Below are 20,773 nucleotides of genomic sequence, written 5' to 3' on the forward strand. Positions count from 1 at the left end.
TTGTCACGTGTTGCATTAATTTTTTTGACTAAGCAAAAAAACAGGTAAGGTGATTAAAATTGGTTTGTTTTGAATTTCGCACAAAGCTACACGAAGGCTCTCTGCGATAGCCGTTTCTAGTTTAGCCATGTAAGACTTGAAGGAAGGCAACTAGTCTTCACCATCCATCGCCAATTCTTGGGCTACTCTTTTATCAACGAATTATGGGATTTATTGTCAAATTAAAGTGTTTCCACGGTTGAAAGGGCGAGCATCTTTAGTAGGTCGGGGATTCAAACCACATGGTCATGCTAGACCATAATCAGAAATAGAAAGACCAAAAAAAAAAAACTACTTTCTTTCCAAGAGATATTCTCTTCGTTATCGAACATATATTAAATTTTTGAAACAGATATTTGTGGGATAATATATGTGTGTGTGTGTATACATATATATAGTGTAATTGGTCTTGATTTCAGGCTAATTGGTAATAAACCCCTCCCCTAATAATAATTATCACTTACCCAGAAAAAAAGAAATGCTCATTCAACTCAGTTCCATTCAATATATAACGTTTTTGAAAATCAATAATGCTCTGTCAAGTGATTCCAGGTACGTAACAGTAAAAGATAAAAATTGTTAGATTTTATATTGTTTGATATGGGCTTTGAACTACTTATGTATGATAAGAAATACGTAAGATTTAAACTAAACATCAGTTGTTTAAACTACTGGAAATGATGTTTATTGCTAAATTTTAGAGCTCGTCAGACCAAGGAGTAACAATTTTTATGTATCTCTGTTTTTATGAACTACGAAACCATATAATACATAATAACCTATTCATATGTAGTTGGTTATAATAAACATGTCATATTTTATATGTTTTCTGGTCTAATACTGGACTTTAACATTGCATTTAAACTTTATGTGTGTCTATTTTTCACAAGATTTTACAAACAGTAAGACAAAGCTAAATTCCTCTACTAACCTGTAGCTTAACTCCACTTATAAATAATTATAATAGAGAAAATTTCTTTATATTTATAAAAATAAGCAGCAATTTATAAGCTTAGCTAACGTCAACATTTCTCAGCCTTAACTTATGAACATGAGATCTCTTTTTTAAATATTTTTAAACGTGTAAGTTTGACATGACCTTGTGGTTAAGGCCCTCTTCTATATCTTTAAGTAGTGAATTCGAATTAAATTACTGAACATGCTCGCATCTTCAGTGGGAGCATTATACTGGGACAGGAAAATCCATTATTCATTAGTAAAGAGTATCCCAAGAGTTTGCGGTGGGTGGTCTTAACGACTCACATTTCGTGTGCTTTATCACTTCTAAATTAAAGATTGCCTAGTTCAGCTATCTTTTCAATAGCTTTGCATGATATTCAGTAAAAAAAAAACAACAGTTGTTGTTTTGAATAAATTATATAACATACTGACTCTCCCTGTGATTTCTTGCAACTGCCGTGCAACTAATATTATATTTTAGGCTTTTTAAATTTATTACGGACATTAAAGTATGGAAAGATTGGAAGAATGCAACATAAATCAGTGATCATAAAATTTAAAAGGAAGTTTCTGTCATGGATGAAAGAACACGAAAATTCATGCAAATTCCTACTAGAACAAAATTAGTTGTCACAGGCTTGAATGATAGCTTAACTGGTATTATCACATGTGTTGTTTAGCCAGTAGAAAGACTAGAGACTTTTATCTCAAGAAAGAAGTTCAGTTCACGTTTATTGGTAAACTTTGTGCTGTGCATCATATATCTACCAGCGCAGTTTAGAGATCTACTTATAGCAGATATTGAATTTTTTTTCGCTTGGAAGGTATATTAAGACTGTTAAAAGAGTATTTAGTTTTTTCGATGGGCTAGTATTAATGTAATATATAATATTATTATATTAAGACTGTTAAAAGAGTATTTAGTTTTTTCGTTGGGCTAGTATTAATGTAATATATAATATTATTATACTAAGACTGTTAAAAGAGTATTTAGTTTTTTCGATGGGCTAGTATTAATGTAATATATAATATTATTACAAATTATGCAAGAACCTTATTCTTGGTAGCTTGCATTTTTGATAGGTCGGAAATTTGACGTGAACACAATACATATGTAATAAACATGACATCCATTGTGCTACAGCTTTCACCTGTGGCAATACATCACTGTTACACTATCGTGCAAATCGCTTAACATATAATTTACGATTCGTCAGTTGCTGTGAGATCTTGTTCCATATCCATTCTCTTTCTTATTTAATACCGCCATATGCAAGTTTCTGTTCCTTTTACTTCTTCTGTTTTTCATAATGTAAAAAAAAAACAAATTACAGAAAGAAAAAACGACTTTACCAACCAATTCAAAAGAAGAAAATATTATATGTTGTAGACTAATCTCGTTGTACTAGCATGTGATTTCTTATAGCACAGCCACTGCTGAGGGGAATCGAATCCCTGATTTTAGTATCGTAAATCCGTAGACTAACCGCTGTATCAGCGGGGGACTGTTATAGTAGAACATTGCAACTTGTATTTAACTGTGCCACACAAATGCAAATTACAATCGAGAGGATAGAATATGAACAGGACGTAAGTTGGTTGTCGTATGTCGGGAGTTTCCTCCTGATATGTACAGCTAACAATGAGAGTGTTTTCGCGTGTGTGCATTAAATATCGAAATTTATCCTGAAAACATAAATATATTACAGAATATGAAGTCAATGTTAAAATACTTGTGTATTATTACATAGATTTTGAACGATATTTTTCATAAATGTTCAAACTTTTAATTATGTTTTAATAACCAGTCAATCAATTTTAGTTCATGATACAAACATTAATATCAGATTTTATCACTATTTCATATATAACATAAATTTCCGCAATGGGGCAGTTGTAAGTTTACGAATTTTCCAGGGTTCGGGTTCTTGTGGTGGACACAGCAGGTTGTCCATACTATATTATTTCAGTGATGATACCAAGAGAAAATTGCAAAAGAATCTTGTATTACTTTTACTTTAAACGTTTAGTTCTAGAGAAAACTTAAGCTACATAGTACAATATATGTATTTATTATTTTGTTTCTAAGCTGCAATGGCTATTGTGTATGTCTTCAGAATAAAATTTTTACTCGAGTACCTTGTTTTTCAAATCTAGTCTTTGATTGTTATTAGTTTCTTTTTACGCATCCTAAAACTTAAAAGTTAATTCATGATGTTCAATAACAATTTCATTTTTCGTTAACTTCTGTATCGTTATTTTCCAGGAAATGAAGATTTTGTAAATCCAGAATGCGTTTTCCGTATTTCTGAGAAAAAGGTAAATACCTCTAAAATTCTAATTTACGGTTAAGGAAGATATTATTGATATAACGTACCGTTATTGAATAACATTTAATATGTTGTTTAAGTTTGAAATATATTGATATTAGAACTGTTAAAATACCAAGCAACTTGAATGTATTATTTATTCCCAAATATGCTTTACCGATAATGAGTTTCAAACAAGGATTCTCTCGGATACTCAGTACTCGTTCAATTTTTTATTATAATTTATATCAAGAGCCATGTCGAAAGTGAGCAGAAGCTAAAACGTTAATTATTTGTTAATTTATGAAAAATACGTCGAAAAATATCAAGAATAAAGACATTTGTAATATAAGTAAAGTGGTAAAAACTGAAATTATGTCTTTATCACACTTTTAACTCGAGAAAAATAGTTTATCAATTAATGAAAAAATATATAAATTGTTTATTTCTTTACATAAATTCATTTTACTTTTATACATTTTATGAGTCAGTTATAAAAGGTTTAATAGTTTTTATAACACTTAAGGAACATATATAACCAGAACTAAAGTACTAATCACTAATGTGCACGATTTACAGCCATATAAAAGTGTAATATGCTACGTATTATAATTTATTTCCAATTTATTATGTTACGTATTACGATTTCAAATAGTTTAAAAATAAGTAAATGTTAATTTAGAAATTAATTGAATGTGGAGACATAAAATTCTTTGTTTGTTTTTTAATTTCGCACAAAAATAGCTACTCGAGGGCTATCTGCGCTAGCCGTCCCTAATTTAACAGTGTAAGACTAGAGGGAAGGCAGCTAGTCATCACCACCCACTGCCAACTCTTGGGCTATTCTTTTACCAACGAATAGTGGGATTGATCGTTACATTATAACGCCCCCACGGCTGAAAGGGCGAACATGTTTGGCGTGATGGGGATGCGAACCCGCGGCCCTGAAATTACGAGTCGCACGCCTTAACACGCTTGACCATGCCGGGCCTATGGAGACATAAAATTTATAATGTTTGTCAATAAGATTGATATACACAATTTTTTTTCTTAACACAAATATATTTTAATATACAGACAATAACACAATTTATGATAACGGTTATTACAAATAATGATTTATATACAAAAGTTTTACAAACTTACGAACAATATTGGGACTTTTATTTGGTCAGGGACTGAATATTTTATCGACTGTTCACGATGAGCGAATTAATTTAAAGTTGGTATCGGTACAGTTCACTTAACGGGTAGTTAGTTAGATTTTCAATGTTCATACGTGGGGTGTTTTATCTTTAAAGTAATTTAATGTTTTCGTAGAAATACTAACGTCCGATGGTAACCCGCTGAATTTAAACTGTTTGAATGTTCGAAATCTATAAACGTTACTCGTCAAATATCTGTAGTTTCTCGATTAATAAGCGCTTATCACAGTTGTAGTTTTCGAAGTTTATAGTATTCTAACTGTAGCAAATCAGCAATATATCTCTTGGCGCGGTGATTTAAAAACTCCAAAACGAGGTTCTAGAAATTTCAGTTGTTCCAACAATACGCTAGTGCTTTCGTAAAACACATATTGTCGATACGTACACTTGAGAATCTTCTACAAATTTAAGGAATAGGCGGAAATTTCACTATATACATTTAACAGAATAAGTTACATACATTTCTAATTATATATTTAACTTACACAAACATCAATGTTAAAATAAATATACAATAGTAAATCTGTCACAATTAGCAATTAAGCCATAATATATGATGGATTATTCGTTACAATATTAATCATTTTGTAAGATATTTTATACAATAATCAATTAATTAAAAACCCATGGAGAACTATTTATTAATTGCAAATGATTTATCAACATTTACTTATATGTTGTGTGCCATTGAACTTTTGTATTGATCTAAAAAAATATTTATGTTAGGTTATTCGTGTTAGTCTGAAAAACAATGGTTTGTGAAAATATACGATTTACTGAAGCTGGGTAACCAAATATGCTGATAAGATCATTCCAATTTTAGTTGTCTCTTACCAGGTTATGAATCACTCAGGTGTAATTGATAAATATTATCGATTTCAACAGGTATAGCTGTGTGATTCTACATTTTCATAACAATCTTTTTTTATATAGTGTATCTTACCTATTCTTAGTTGATCCGTGGTTTATCATTGTGTATCTTCAAAACTATTCACTGTTAACTCTTTTTTTTTTACAGTACAAGAATGCTCCTTCCAACTAATTGAAGCTCGGAGCTAGTTATAATCGTTGAATTAAGTCTAAAAATACGATTTTAAATTTTGTTTAAACTTTTGCTGAGACTCTTAAACCTAAACATAGTTGCTCAGTAAAATGTAATAATTTTGTAACTTACGTTTTGAGCTATCCTTTGCATATCTGTTGCTATGAGCTCAAATACACTAAATATTACTAACTTATTACTCATTATAGGTGAGTGATAAGCATGATTATAATCCTATCATATCACTTACAAAGTGAAATAATTTCATACATACAATGAAAGTTTCATACGTATCTTTGAAAATGTTGATATCTTTGTCTCTTTTTTTTTTTACATAACGTGTATAATAGCTGTTATATCACAGGCACATGTTCCTCTCTGTAGAAATACGGTTATGTTGCTGCAATCCTTAAATCCGCTTGTATTCTGTTATCTCAAATAATTTTTTAAGTTCTTTGTTGTCGTGTACTGGCAAAACGTTTGTACAAACAGGAATCTGTGCTCCACATTCTTGTTTCTGCTTTGCAAACTGCAGATATCGAACCATTCTTTGAATCTAACATTTTACGTGGACTTCCTTCTTCTAATTCCTTGATGATACATAACATTTCCTCTGTGATATGATACAAACTGTATATCTTACTGCTGCGAACTTTGTTCTACTTAAGAAAGCTTTGAAATATTTATACTGATCTACTTTTTGGAAACTGTAAAGTAAAATGTCTATTATATGGTTGTCCTTTACTGAAACTTGGGGTATCTTGGACCAGTGTGTGTGTGTTACTGGAAAATAATTACACGTTTCTTAGCTATTCATTATTGAAATTATGCTATTTTTCCCTTTAAAATATCTTTACTCCTTGCAAACATTTTGGCACCTTATGATCTGAGTTTTGTTTTGAAACACTTTGTTTAAGTTTTTCCTCTGTGTAGAAGCTGTAAAATTGTCCACCTGTCAATTTTTATCCTTGATGTAACTCTTCCCCCAAGCACCGAACTAATAAATGCAAGTTAAGAACTCCACTTACGTTTTTCATCATAATTTCTTATAACTACAAAACATTTAATTTTCAATTTTGTCTGTTATGTTTACATGTTATAAAAATATATGGTCATTAATGTAGTCGCTAATATGAAAATAAAGTAAAAGTATTGATACAAACAGTCTAGCTTGTAAAAACTATTATCACTTTGTGCCCCGGTGGGACCGATAAATTTTCGGATTTACAATGCTAAAATCAAATGTTCGATTCTTCTTGGTAGACAGCAGATAGCCCGATGGGGCTTTGCTATAAGAAAAAACACAACGTTACTATCACTTTATTGAACAAGCGATAAATAACCTAAATTATATAAATAGATGGAATTGGTTGTGATTACGTTGATGTCATTGTGAATTATTGAACAGTGTGGAAAAGTTAATTTGTTTGTTTTCTATTACGTAATCACGCCTATGGTATGCGTGTAGATTCAGAGGGTCTACTTCTTCTTAACGAGAGTACGAGTACAGTGTTTTATAATTTCATTAAATGATTTCAATTCTGTTGACAGCTGGTGGATGGGTTTACATTATAAAGGTGGATAATATTAGAAACCTATGATTATTTATAGAGCTGTAATTTTGTGATTTGTATAGTGTGATTATCAGGTCTTGCCTACAACCAATTATAAATGGTGATTAATTGTACATCTTGGGACTTATTGTATGTTTAAACAATTAGACTTTACCTTTTAACATCATTGTGTTTCACTTGCTTTCATAACAGTAATTCACCTGTGATTTGCAAGTTAATTAAATAACAGTTTCCTTCATTTTTTATTTCTGTAGTTAACTACCATCAAGTTTATACTGTTTAACGTTATTCTATAGGTGATATAAATTTTGTACTTTGTTCCACAGTAAACCGAACACGTTTATGATTAATTATATCAGATTATTTTCATCATTGGTTAATTTGGTATTTCATTCATTTTCTGATATGTTCGTCATTTTTCAAGTTTATATACGAATGTGTGTGTGTGTATATATATATTTGTATGTGTGTGTGCTATATAAAACCTTTACATAATATTACACAATGTGCAGTTGTCATTGAAACATGTATTTCTAAAAAAATAAATATAGTTTTATAATATGCATATACACTGCTGGCCAAAATCTTAAGGCCAATGAACATAAAGAAAAAATATGCATTTTGCGTTGTTAGACTCGACCACTTATTTGAGTAGAGCTTCGAAAGATGAAAATAAAAATAAGAGAAGGGAAAATAAAAATAAAAAACTTTTTTAGCATTTAATAGGGAAAATTTAAACACTATGAAATTAGCCTAAATACTAGCTGGTCAAAAGTTTAATACCATACCAAGAAGAAGTCCTAAACAGGGTAGGAAATGCCCAACAAGAGGTTTCTGCAAACGCTTATATCGACCACATTATAGTGGTCACAATAGTGTTCACATTTTCCCTATTAAATGCTAAAAAAGTTTTTTATTTTCATTTTCATCTTTCGAAGCTCTACTCAAATAAGTGGTTGAGTCTAACAACGCAAAATGCATATTTTTTTTATGTTCATTGGCCTTAAGATTTTGGCCAGCAGTGTATATTGCGTGCTTACTTATACGTTAAAATATTTAAAAAAATTAGTTTGTCTAGGAATATAACTATACAATATGTTAGAATATAATATAAACAATTATAATATTGTCATCTAACGTATGGTAAAGGAACGGAATCATACAAAACGAAAACGACATTATAATGAGATCAAAATTCCAAATTATTTTTAGATTGCTAATCCTCGTTGTTATTTTTAAGTCGTTAATGGATAATTTCTGTGGCCATAGAACCCAAACGCGTTGGGAATATTCTATCTATCAAACAAAATCCCAACGCCAATGTCAGACTCGTGAGTAACTGAGGAGAATCCGTTAAGGGTTGGGGGTTAAATGCTTGAACCCACAACTTCTCAACTCTTATTACCTTTCACTGTCTGCAGTCAGTTGTGAGAAGGCAGTTATACATAACATTTAAAGTTAATCTTAAAGTAGACTTGATCCACCCTAAAATTCCACAATGTAAAACTACCAAACCTTTACTGATTATTCTGTGGACAACCGTTGTATTTAATAGTATTAGATTTATGTATATATATATATATATATATAATGGAAATATACAGTGTGGCTCCTTGTTATAAGACGATATTGTGTAAATAGATCAAAACAATGTAAATAATTATGTTTAATATCCAGATAAGAAATTTACTGGAGGAAATGATGTATCAACTTCAATGGGACTTGGATGAGGTTGATAAGAAGGTAAAATTTGATGCAGTCCAAGTGCCTCACAATAAAAAGGATAAATCCATAAACATAACTCAGAATTTGAGGCAGCCGTATCAGAAAACTGTCTACTACAGCAGAGATGCCGGGAATTATTTAGTATCAGCTACTTGGATAACTATGTTAGAGGAATATAAGAGTAGGGTAGGTGGGTTTTCATGTTATAGTATTTATTTTTTTGTTAAGTTCTTTTCTTAATGCTACTTTGTATCGGTTTATGAAGTGCTTCAGAAGCGAAAAATGTACACATACAGGAGTGAAAAGATAAACTTCGGTAACAGGTAACAACACACTGCTGAGTAACAACAAAACACAGAGCATATAAAACAGGCAGTTTACATTACCAATCAGTCAGCTCAGGTAGCTTATAAGCATTACTGAAGTGCATACCCACATAGTTCTGTGCTAAATTGCGAAAAGTCAATCAATTACTCATTACCCTACGTTACACAGAAACAATATTTCTCGTTTTTTTGTGATTCACATATACGTTCATGCACCTCAAACTACGTCATAAGTAAATATTCTTAATCGTATTACCATGTTACACAAAAGGAATATCACCTGTTTTTCTATATAATAAATATTTCAATTGATTTAACGCGTTCATAAAACTATTAATATTCATTATTTCATGTTTAGCAGGAACATACTGAAAGGTTATTCTACCTCATACAGAAAATTTAACTACGCTTAAACTTCTACGCTTTACTGAAATATTGTTACTGGTTTTTCTACATTGTACAGTCATTCTTTCTCGTTATGTTATGTTATCCACTATGCATTGTCGTTACTTTGTGATATTAATAGACCTATCTTTACTCTAGCACATGTAAAAAAAATAAAAGACAATATTTCTTACGCTGCATTACACAAATATGTTCCCTTTCTTTATCTTTCTTTGCATAAAAAATATTCTGATATCTGTCATACGTAAATAAAATATTCTTCAATAGTAATTGTGTTCAGAAATATTCTAATTCATCATTGTGTACTAAAAATATATTCAACTATTATGTGTCGCACAAAAACATTATTACTTGCTAGTGTGCGTTCACTAATTTTTCCTTGTTAATTTTCATCAGCTGGAGTACCCTCCGTAGGATGGGTGAAATAAAAACTCATTTGTAACAATAGATAGGAAATTGTCCTTCTACTTTTCTTAATATAATACACATTAAAAATACAAAAAGATACATAAAGGTACCAATTCTGAAAAGAAAAATACTTTTTTGAAGAATCCTATCAATATGAAATTAAATTGGGGTCCCATCCCCCTCATGACCTTCCTCATGTCATCTTGTATCATTGATCAAGAAATGTGGAAACGTATAAGAAACAGATACACAGGCGTACACATATTTATATTTTTGTATATAAACTACCCAATATTTCTCTTTTCTACATTATGCAGAAACATTGTTACCTTTTTCCTTTAGGCTGCACAAAACATTTTTACTAATAATTCTGTCTAGCTCGATGTTACACTTTAAAGAGGAATCACATCATCAAACAGGAAACATTAGTTAATATTCTGATGAACATTTAAAATATTTCATATTTGTGACATAACTGTTATTTAGTTCCTTAAGATACTTAAACTGCATATTGTTATTGCCATTGTAATTAACATATTTAAACATCATCACATTTCACACATCATTGGTAGTTAATCTACACCCAGAGACCACTTTATTAGGTAAACCTATCTAATTCCGGATAGGACTCTCTTTTTGCCTCCAGAACAACCAATATTCTTCTCGGCATGGATTCAACAAGATACTGGAAACAATCCTTAAAGATTTTGGTCCATGCTGACTCGATAGCATCACGCAGTTAATGAAGATTTGCCGGACACACATTCAGACTGCTTAACTCCCCTTCCACCAAAGGTGGTCTATTGGATCGAAATGTGGAGACTGTGTAGGTCATTGGAATATACTAAAGCCATTGTCATGTTCGTTGTAACCAGCTTGAGATGTTGTGTGCTTTGTGACATGGCGCATTATCGTACTGGAAGCAGCCATTGGAAAACGGGTAGACCGTAGTCTAAAAAGGGTTGCACATGGACAATCAACACCAATGCTTAGGTACGCCGCGGCATTCAAATGATGCTCAATTGGTATGAAGAGGCCTCATGTGTACCAAAAAACATTCCCCACACCATTACACCACCAGCAGCAGCCTGTACCGTTGACACAAGGTAGGATAGATTCATGAATTCATGTTGTTTATGTCAGCTTCTGACGCTACTATCTGCATGTCGAAGCAGAAATCGAGATTCGTCAGACCAGGCGACGTTTTCCAATATTCATTCGTCCAGTTTTAGTGGTCCTGTACTCACTGTAGCTTCTTCTTCCTGTTCTTAGCTGACAGTAGTGGAACCCGGGAGGGTCTTCTACTGCTGCAGCTCATCCGCTTCTAGGTTCGACGCGTTGCGTGTTCAGAAATGCCCTTTGGCACACCACTTTTGTAAAGAGTAAGTATTTGAGTATTTATGGCCTTTCTGTCAGTTTGAACGAGTCTGACAATTCTCCTCTAATCTCTCTCATTAACAAGGGATTTTCTCTCACAGAATTGTCGCTCACTGGATTTTGTTTAAGTTTTTCATACTATAGCTAGTTTATACAAGAATACAATGAAAAGAAATCTACAAATCACAAAAAATAATAAATCAGTTAAATAAAGAAAGGAAAAAATAGAAACTTTTAATGTTCATATTTAATACACTTCTGGAGATAGTTTAGTTAGTTTGTTTTTGAATTTCGCTCAAAGCTGCACGAAAGCTATTACAGTAGTTTTCCCTAATTTAGTAATGTAAGGCTAGAGGGAAGGCAGCTAGTCATCACCACACACTGCTAGTTAGCATTGCGTAAAGATTCCAGGAGGTCAGAAGTTACTGAGATGCTGAAACCACCACGTCTGGCATCCACAATCATTCCACAGTCAAAATCGCTTAGGTCATGCATCTTTCCCACTATAATGTATGGTAGAACAATAACTGATCATGTCTGCATGCTTTATATACTGAGTTGCAGCCATATGATTCACTACACTATTTGGCTATTTGGGCCCGGCATGGCCTAGCGGGTAAGGAGTGCGATTCGTAATCCGAGGGTCGCGGCTTCGCGCCCGCGTCGCGCTAAACATGCTCGCCCTCCCAGCCGTGGGGGTGTATAATGTGACGGTCAATCCCACTATTCGTTGGTAAAGAGTAACCCAAGAGTTGGCGGTGGGTGGTGATGACTAGCTGCCTTCCCTCTAGTCTTACACTGCTAAATTAGGGACGGCTAGCACAGATAGCCCTTGAGTAGCTTTGTGCAAAATTCCAAAACAATTTGGCTATTTGCGTAAAAGAGCAGGCGTACCTAATAAAGTGCCCACTGAATGTATGTTTCAGAGGTACCACTGTTAAAGTGTATAGTTTAAGTTTTATTTTGTTATACCGTCAAAGTACCTTGACAGTGTAATTTTCTTTAATCATTAATTACGTAATTAAAAAAATTCTATGTTATCAGCATAGCGCAGTATAAAAACTTAAAAGTAACTATTTTGAATTAACTCATGTTAAAATCAGTATTATTAATTATAGCAGAATGATTTGCCATCATATTTTCTTTACAGAATCAGACGTTACGGGAGGTGGTGGAATACGAAATTCGATGGGATTTCGATGATTCACATGATATTATGGTTGCTGGATTAGCCACAGGATTTCAAAGTCATATTGTTTCGAGAGGAAGCTGCCAGACACTGCTTCAGCCTGATGGTTTATTTTATCAACTTGAGCCCCAAAACAGAGTCCTTTACTACAAAAATTACATGACAATGAAATTGATATCCATGTTTCATGGATGGTCACTGTATGTAAGTTTCATTAACATAACATTTTGTTTAAACCATTCAGTTTATCTTACAAAGTAAAAGAATCTATCCTCACATTACAGCTAACCACATTAACTTTCAAGATGTTGCTTTTGACCTCAAGCTTAGTTAGAGCAAACGGTTTAACCATATTTGCATAAAAATGATTATATTTGAATAATGACTTGCTGTTACCGCTAAGTTTGCTTGACAAATCATTATTCTGACCATTTTTAGAGTCTGGTGTAACAAGTAGTTAACGTGACGTCTGTTGCCAGAGATTTTGTTTCAACCGTGTAATGCATTGCTAAATATACCCTCTAGTTTCAACTATGGACTAATTATTAGACTGAAATTAAATTGCGCTTTTTGGTTAAAATACCATGTCAGAGGCGAATGCGGTTAACTTATTGTACTCCTTTCCTCAGAAATTCAAATTAATGATGATTACAGAGGTTTAGTACGTTATATTAAAATTATTTTGTAGTTATATATGTTATTAAGGACCATGTCGTCATAAGTAGTCATGATATGTATAGCACACATCCATCTTAGTTTCTATTACAAAAGACTACGTCCAAAGCCTGATACACATAAAGTTTTCCACTTTTCCCTGTTGTCCTTACATAATTTATCTACTTTACAAAGAAAACGGTTTTTCATAGCCTATTTAAATCTATATGGTATAACGTCATATCAAATAATATTATCCTACTAAATGAGGTATAGAACAGTTAAATGGATGTATCATGGAAGCAGCTTGTGAATATGTGATTTGTGTCGTTTTTCTTGATGGAAATTCTTCTTAATTGTATTATTTATTGTTAGGATATGACTTGTCTCAAATTTCTTTCTGGACGGTCAAAAAAGAGAAATTAAAAGCTGTAGAAAAACAATCAAAATCGTTGGTAATGTAAAGGAATTAAACACAAAAACAAAATAATGTCAATTATTTCAGTCATAATTGAAGATAAAAATAAAATATTCTTCAATAAAATTTAATAATTTCATTAACTAGTGCATAGCTAGTTTATACAAGAATATAATGAAAAGAAATCTACAAATCACAAAAAAACAATAAATCAGTTAAATAAAGAAAGGAAAAATAGAAACTTTTAATGTTCATATTCAATACACTTCTGGAGATAGTTTAGTTTGTTTGTTTTTGAATTTCGCTCAAAGCTGCATGAAGGTTATTGCATTAGTCTTCCCTAATTTAGCAATGTAAGGCTAGAGGGAAGGAAGCTAGTCATCACCACACACTGCTAATTCTCGGGCTGTTCCTTTTACCAATGAATAATTGGAATTGATGGTTGCCCCATGTATTGTTCCATTGCTGAAAGAACTAACATGTTTGGTGGGACGGGAATTCAAACATGCAACACTCAGATTGCATTTCAAGCACCCTAATCACCTGGCCTAAATACGTGGCGTTGAAAACTTAAAATATTTTATTTGTAGCATAAATATTAATTTATAAAGCAAGGAAAATACTACTGATGATATGCCAATATATAGATGAAAACAATTTGTGAAAAAAATCACTAAAGTTGAAAGTAACACACACACACACATATATGCATTTCGCTACATTTATTTCTGACTGATCAACAGCTATCCGTGGCTGCAGTAGAATGTCGGTCTCGGATAACATTTTCCTGGTCTAGGAAAGTTCATCAGTAGTTCAGGACTCACTTCATTCTCTCTTTCTATTAAGTCCTCTTCCCATACAGAAAAATCTCCTTCAACCTGAGGTGTCTTACATTTGGCCTTCTTTGCTTATTAGGAGCTATCCCAAGAAAATTCGTAAAGTTTCTCAATAATGGTTCCACTCATCAATTCAGTGAATTGATCTTTTTTTTTCTTTTACGCTGTGTTTCTATTTGGAGAAGCCTAAATATAATTTTTTTGTCAATATTTTTCTTTGCACAGCCCTAATACAGAGGTAACAAATGTCTAGGTCCTTCAAAGCCCAAATGCTGCTTTGTTTTCCTGTTACTTCTGACTAGAAACTACGAGGGTAAAACTGTTGGTTCTTGTAATTCAACTCCACTGAAGAACACACCAGAGGACTTGTTCACAGTGTGCATAACTCCAGAAGAGTAATAGATAGGCTTAAAAGCCATAATGCTTGTCATATTTTTCCCTATCTCACCTTGTATTTCATTATTATTATGCTGCATTATGAGTAAAAGAGAGAGAGGTAAAAATTATCTCCCTCTAAGATTGTAGAAGCTAAAGATTCAACAAAATCTATGAACTTAATTATAGTCAAATTGAAGGCTAATCTTCCATCTCCATGTTGAACAAACTATTGATATCGTGAATATATTTGTTTATGACCTACTGATTTTCTTGAAGCAAGTTTGTTTATTTGCTATTAAGCACAAATCTACACAATGGACTACCTGTGTTCTGCCCATCACGAGTATCGAAACGCGGATTCTAGCCTTGAAAGTTTGAAGACATACCCTTGTCCCAACTGTGAGGCCTGGGAATAAGAAGTATGATAATTCTTATCATTATTCAGAATTAAACTAAAAAAAGACGAAATGATTGGTGTAAACATTGATCAACCTATCCTGTGAAAAAGCATGAGTTTAGTAATTGGGTAACAGACACTGCATGTATACATTAAAGTTTTCTCAAACTATCAATTTACTGTATAACCAAATGTAAAGTTTCAGCTATACCTTTCGACCTCAAATTTATATTTGCTGCATCTGTGTTGTTTGATTTCTGTACCAGTATGGTGTTTGGATGCTGATTCCTCTCCACGTTAAGATCCTGGCTATCAGATATCACGTGAACTACACCACATATAGCATTCGACTGAGTGGTACAAGAAATAAGTAAATTATTTACTGTAAATAAACGTTTATAATATATTGAATACAACAAACTTAAACTGCATATAGAATAAAAGATAACTTATAACTTTTACCTTGTCTGCTGGGGATTTTACAAATGACTGGTTCCCTTCTCAGTCCTCGTGGGTATCACAAGAATATATATATAAATAATTAGTTTTTCTTCATCAACATTTTCATTTTCCAGTACAAAGTAGTATAATAGTTTCATTTTTGCACATTTTCTTTGCAAGTTTTTAACACAATTGGAACATTCTCCACACCATGTTGCTACCCATGACTATACACGCCCAAAACTACTGGCACTAAATAAAGTCAAGAATGTGACACATATTAGTAATATATGAGAGAACAAATACAGGTAAATATATACTATTGCTTTTTTATTTTTCTCAACCAGATACCATAATCAGTATATATGATTATCTTGAAAAGCTTAAGTATCGTTCATATATGTTCTTTTCGCGAGCATTTTTATTAAAAATGATAAATTTTCGGTACTCACATCTATTTATTTTTCATTAAGGTACCTCGATGAGACAGCGATAAGTCTTCGTACTTACAATGCTAGAATCAAGAGTTCGATCCCATAGGTGGACACAACAGATAGCCCGATGTGGGTTTATTATAAGAATGCACGAACATTCCTCATTAGCCTACCTATCTGATCTTCCTTACATACAAATTTCTATTTCCTACACCTACATTTGCATTTTACACTTTATTCAGGGCGGGACTATAGATGCTTTTCTTGCGAAGTTATAGTGAAATGTACCTCATAGCGATATATCAGAGTTTGGAATGCAGAACGTTTAATTTAACAGCGTAATGATTTTCTAAGTATTCTAACTATTACCATATGATGTGTCTATCTATAAGTAAATATTGAGAAGATAGTATAATATATTGTATTTTACAATAATTGTGGTTTGTTTTGAATTTCGCGCAAAGCTACACAAGATCTATCTGCGCTAGCCGTCTCTAATTTAGCAATGTAAGACTAGAGGGAAGGCAGCTAGTCATCACTATCTACCGCCAACATTTGGGCTACTGTTTTACCAGCGAATAGTGGAAATGAGCATCACATTATAACGTCCCCACGGCTGAAAGGGCGAGCATATTTGGTGTAACGAGCATTCGAATCCGACCATCAAATTATGAGTCGAGTGCTTTAACCACTTGGCCATGCTGCGCCATTCTTTTACAAGGGTATTAAAGTGATAGATTTTAAGGTAGGTATTGTAACTTTTTTAACCGAATCAAAATTGCAACTCCTCTATGTATTTTAGAAGAGATTTTGTCCGTCTCACAGCTGTTACTTTTATGTTACCTATTAAGCATTAGTATTTTTTTTTTTTTGAATTTCGCCCAAAGCTACTCGAGGGCTATCTGCGCTAGCCGTCCCTAATTTAGCAGTGTAAGACTAGATAGAAGGCAGCTAGTCATCACCACCCACCGCCAACTCTTGGGCTACTTTTTGACCAACGAATAGTGGGATTGATCCTAACTTTATAATACCCACACGGCTGAAAGGGTTAGCATGTTTAGTGTAACGAAGATGTAAAAGAAACAGACGCATTTGAAAAGAAGAATAATTAAAAGATAGTTGTATCTAATAAAAAATGAATAAACAAAATCGCCTTTACAGAAAATACATAGAGCAGTACATAATCAATAAAAATTTGCAGACTACTTGAATAAAAGTATATTATGAATACACAACGTATCGACAAGATTATATCATCATCCATGTCATCAAACATGATCAACAGATATTAGCAAAAAGAACGAAAAATGAGGAAACGTTATTTACGTCTTTAAAAATAAAAAATGAATTAGTTTTAAAATGCCAAAATCACATTTATACTTTACTTTCTTTAGAAAATAAAAGGAGAACTTCTCAACGACAGTTGTAGAACAGTCTCATATATACAAGGTAATGTAAAAGACAATACAACCATTCCATAAAATAATAAATATCTTCCACGATCAGTCTTCACTACAGAAAGTAACATATTCGACTAAATTTAGAACACAACCTGGAATGCATCTCAAGATGGTTGGTATGGGTATCAAAATAAAGTAGAGAACAACGTTTCGACCTCCTTAGGTCATCTTCAGGTTAACAAAGAGAGAGTTTGCAAACTATGAAGGTCGAAACGTTGTTCTATACTTTAATTTAATACCCATACCAACCGTCTTGAGATACATTTTTACTTCAAGTGGTTTTCTCGGCATCCCAATTAACCTAAAATGGATTTAATATGTTCCAAGTAAGAATATTAAAAAATTAAACATTATGTGTCTAAAAATACCATACAAAAGTGAAATGCGTGGTAGTTTCATGATACACTACCTCCTACTGCTTTTTTTGTGTGAAAATATTGAATTATTCTAAAGAATGTTGGCTTCACTTTTTTCTGAAGGAAGACTTGGATCAGAGTTTACAAACAAATAATAAAGACGATTCAATGTACTCTTAAATTTTCTATCTATAAAAGCCACATTTTCCGATTTTATTCGGGTACAAATGTTTTCAATTTCATTTAAGAAGACAGACTGAATAATGACTGTACCACCATTTTTCAAATTACAAAATATGAATCTACGATTCACTATGTAAGCATGCACTGAAGCAACCATCATTGATTTCATAAGTGGCTGTTCATAGTGATTACTCAAAGTCTGTCTATAGAATGCATACTTTGTATTTTTGTCTATCTGCATCTGTGTATTACGCGAAATTAGGATGAAAATGTTTATGTTTAATTTGATTTCATTTTTCAAAAATATGAGTGTAGAGTGCAATTTATGTAGATATCCAAAAATTTGTAAAACAAAATCACTCATGAATTTTTACAAATTTATACCATTAGTTTATCAAACTTCTACACATAGAAAAAGGCCTCAAAATAAAATATCACGTTTTTAATCCCCAATGTCAATTATTCACACCATCGTATTCATACATAGAATATTTTACACGATACTCTCACACGTTATTTCTTCACAAGGGCAGCTCCATTCCCTTGTTTATGACATCTATATGCTCCAGTACATAAATACAATATTTCTTGCATTTCAAGAACAGTATTCCTTAAAGTTTAGTACACTGATAGGTGATAATCTCCAATCAGATATCTACAAAAATACCTATATATATAATACGTTTAATTAACTAAAAACCAGAAGAGTCAAAAAACCAGATATAGCTTACATATTTTATTATTATTTCTACTTTATATATGCCTGTTAATTAAACATAAGAAGTACAACATTACTGTATCTTTTTGTATTATACCTAAACTGAGTATGCAACTTACACTATCCTAAACTAATGTAAGTTACTTGCCCAAATTACTATGATATTAAGCGTACAAAGTAGTTGTGTCAAGCCTACTTACAGTACGCTGATATTATCGGTGATTTTTTTATTGGCTACTAGGTATGCACAGTGGAAGCTTGTGACAGCTTCTGGCAACAAGTTAATATTCACAGACACTTAACATTGCTGCGTCTAACGTGCGATAGACAGTAATGTTAATAATAAATAATATTACTGTACTGTAGTAGTTAGACGTAAATCTCACTGTTTTTGACATTGGACTTAACACCTGATCAGTTTTTGAAAACCAAATAGATTTTGTCAGCATCCTTAACATAATTAATGTGATTGATTCTCATTGAATGTTCCTGGATTACAGAAAATTTATTGAGTATTCTGGAACGCTGTTGATTTAGATTAGAAATCTATAAAGTGCCCAAGCTTTCTGGAATACAATTTAGAGATAAGTGAACTTACTATAATCGAACTTTCCAGAGAGGATGTGATAACATTCACGTGTGGAATTTATTTATAATGTAGAAGTTTCTAGAGTTCTCTGATAACATATAAATGTCGCTAATGGTGGTGTGAAGTTAGTATGTTCTGCAGAGATCTAACCGAATGCCAAAGGTCATCACGCTCGAAATTTTAGAAAATTTGGAATTGTGTGTGACGTGTAAAAAAATCTAGCTAAGACAAAGCTGGAAATGTATTTGACGGTAAAATTGGACTCATTAAGGTGTATTGTATTAAGAAATACTTGATTGGACCCAGGTCAGTTAATTTGTAGTATTTTTGGGATTGTGTCAGTTTTGCTACATAATTATTTAAATATTTTCACTGTAAAATTATTCTTATTGTGATTTAGTAATCTTATAAATAATTAGTATTCTAAACTGACTCTGCCTTGTTTGTTAGTTTTACGATTAGTAAGTTCTACTATAACATGTACAAATTTTCAGTCAACAAACTTTAAACCTATTTGTTACGTATTCCAATTTAAAATAGTCTGAAACTGAAATAAATGTTACTTGTAATTTAGAAGCTAATTAAATGTGGAGATGTATCAAATTTATGAAGTTTGCCAACAAGATCGATACACACAGAATTTTCTTTCTTAATGCAAATATATTTTAATAGACAAACAGGTAATACATACTTATAATGACGATTATTAGAAATAATTATTTATATACAAAAGTTTTACAAATTACAAACAATATTGGATATTCTATATTGTCCGGAATTAAATATTTTATCGACGTTTTACGATGAGTGAATTAATTTTGAGCTAGTTTTTCACTATGTGAGTTTTTACCACTGAAGTTATCTAATGTTTACGTAGAAACTTAACGTCCAATGGTAATCTGTTGAATTTAAACTCTTTATAATAATCGAAATATATAAACTCTCCTTGTCAAATGTCGGTAGTTTCCCGATTAATAAGCATTTATCACAGTTGTAGCTTTCGGGGTTTATAAAATACCAACTGTAGCAAACCAAGAAATATAAACTGTTTACTGGCCCGTCGGCTTATAAACGTTAAGAAGAGATTAGTTACATGTGTTTCTAAACGTAAATTTAATTTACACAAATATCGATATTAAAATAAGCATATAATTGTAAATTCGTTACAAACTTAATTTGATTAACACAACACATTTGATTGTCTTTCTGAAGACAATTATGCATGATCATATCCGCTTCGTAAAGTCTCCGTACACTTTGCTGAGTCACACTGCTTAATTTAACACATTATAGGTAATAGTAGTGAATTTATAAATTAATTAATCATGGTTCATGTTGAAAAATGCATTT

The 20,773-nt window shown here is 32.1% G+C and overlaps 1 protein-coding gene across 1 annotated transcript in view; it reads left to right on the forward strand.

Moving 5' to 3' along the window:
* Nucleotides 1–20,773, forward strand: part of LOC143244700 (uncharacterized) — a 170,376-nt gene that overhangs the window by 122,391 nt on the left and 27,212 nt on the right. Inside the window, exons 27-29 of the mRNA XM_076489818.1 lie at nucleotides 3,266–3,318; nucleotides 8,807–9,040; nucleotides 12,521–12,763. Coding sequence (XP_076345933.1) covers nucleotides 3,266–3,318; nucleotides 8,807–9,040; nucleotides 12,521–12,763 — 530 coding nt within the window. The remainder of the gene's footprint in view (nucleotides 1–3,265; nucleotides 3,319–8,806; nucleotides 9,041–12,520; nucleotides 12,764–20,773) is intronic.

Source organism: Tachypleus tridentatus, chromosome 2 (genome assembly GCF_004210375.1).
Source record: "Tachypleus tridentatus isolate NWPU-2018 chromosome 2, ASM421037v1, whole genome shotgun sequence".
NCBI lineage: Eukaryota > Metazoa > Arthropoda > Merostomata > Xiphosura > Limulidae > Tachypleus > Tachypleus tridentatus.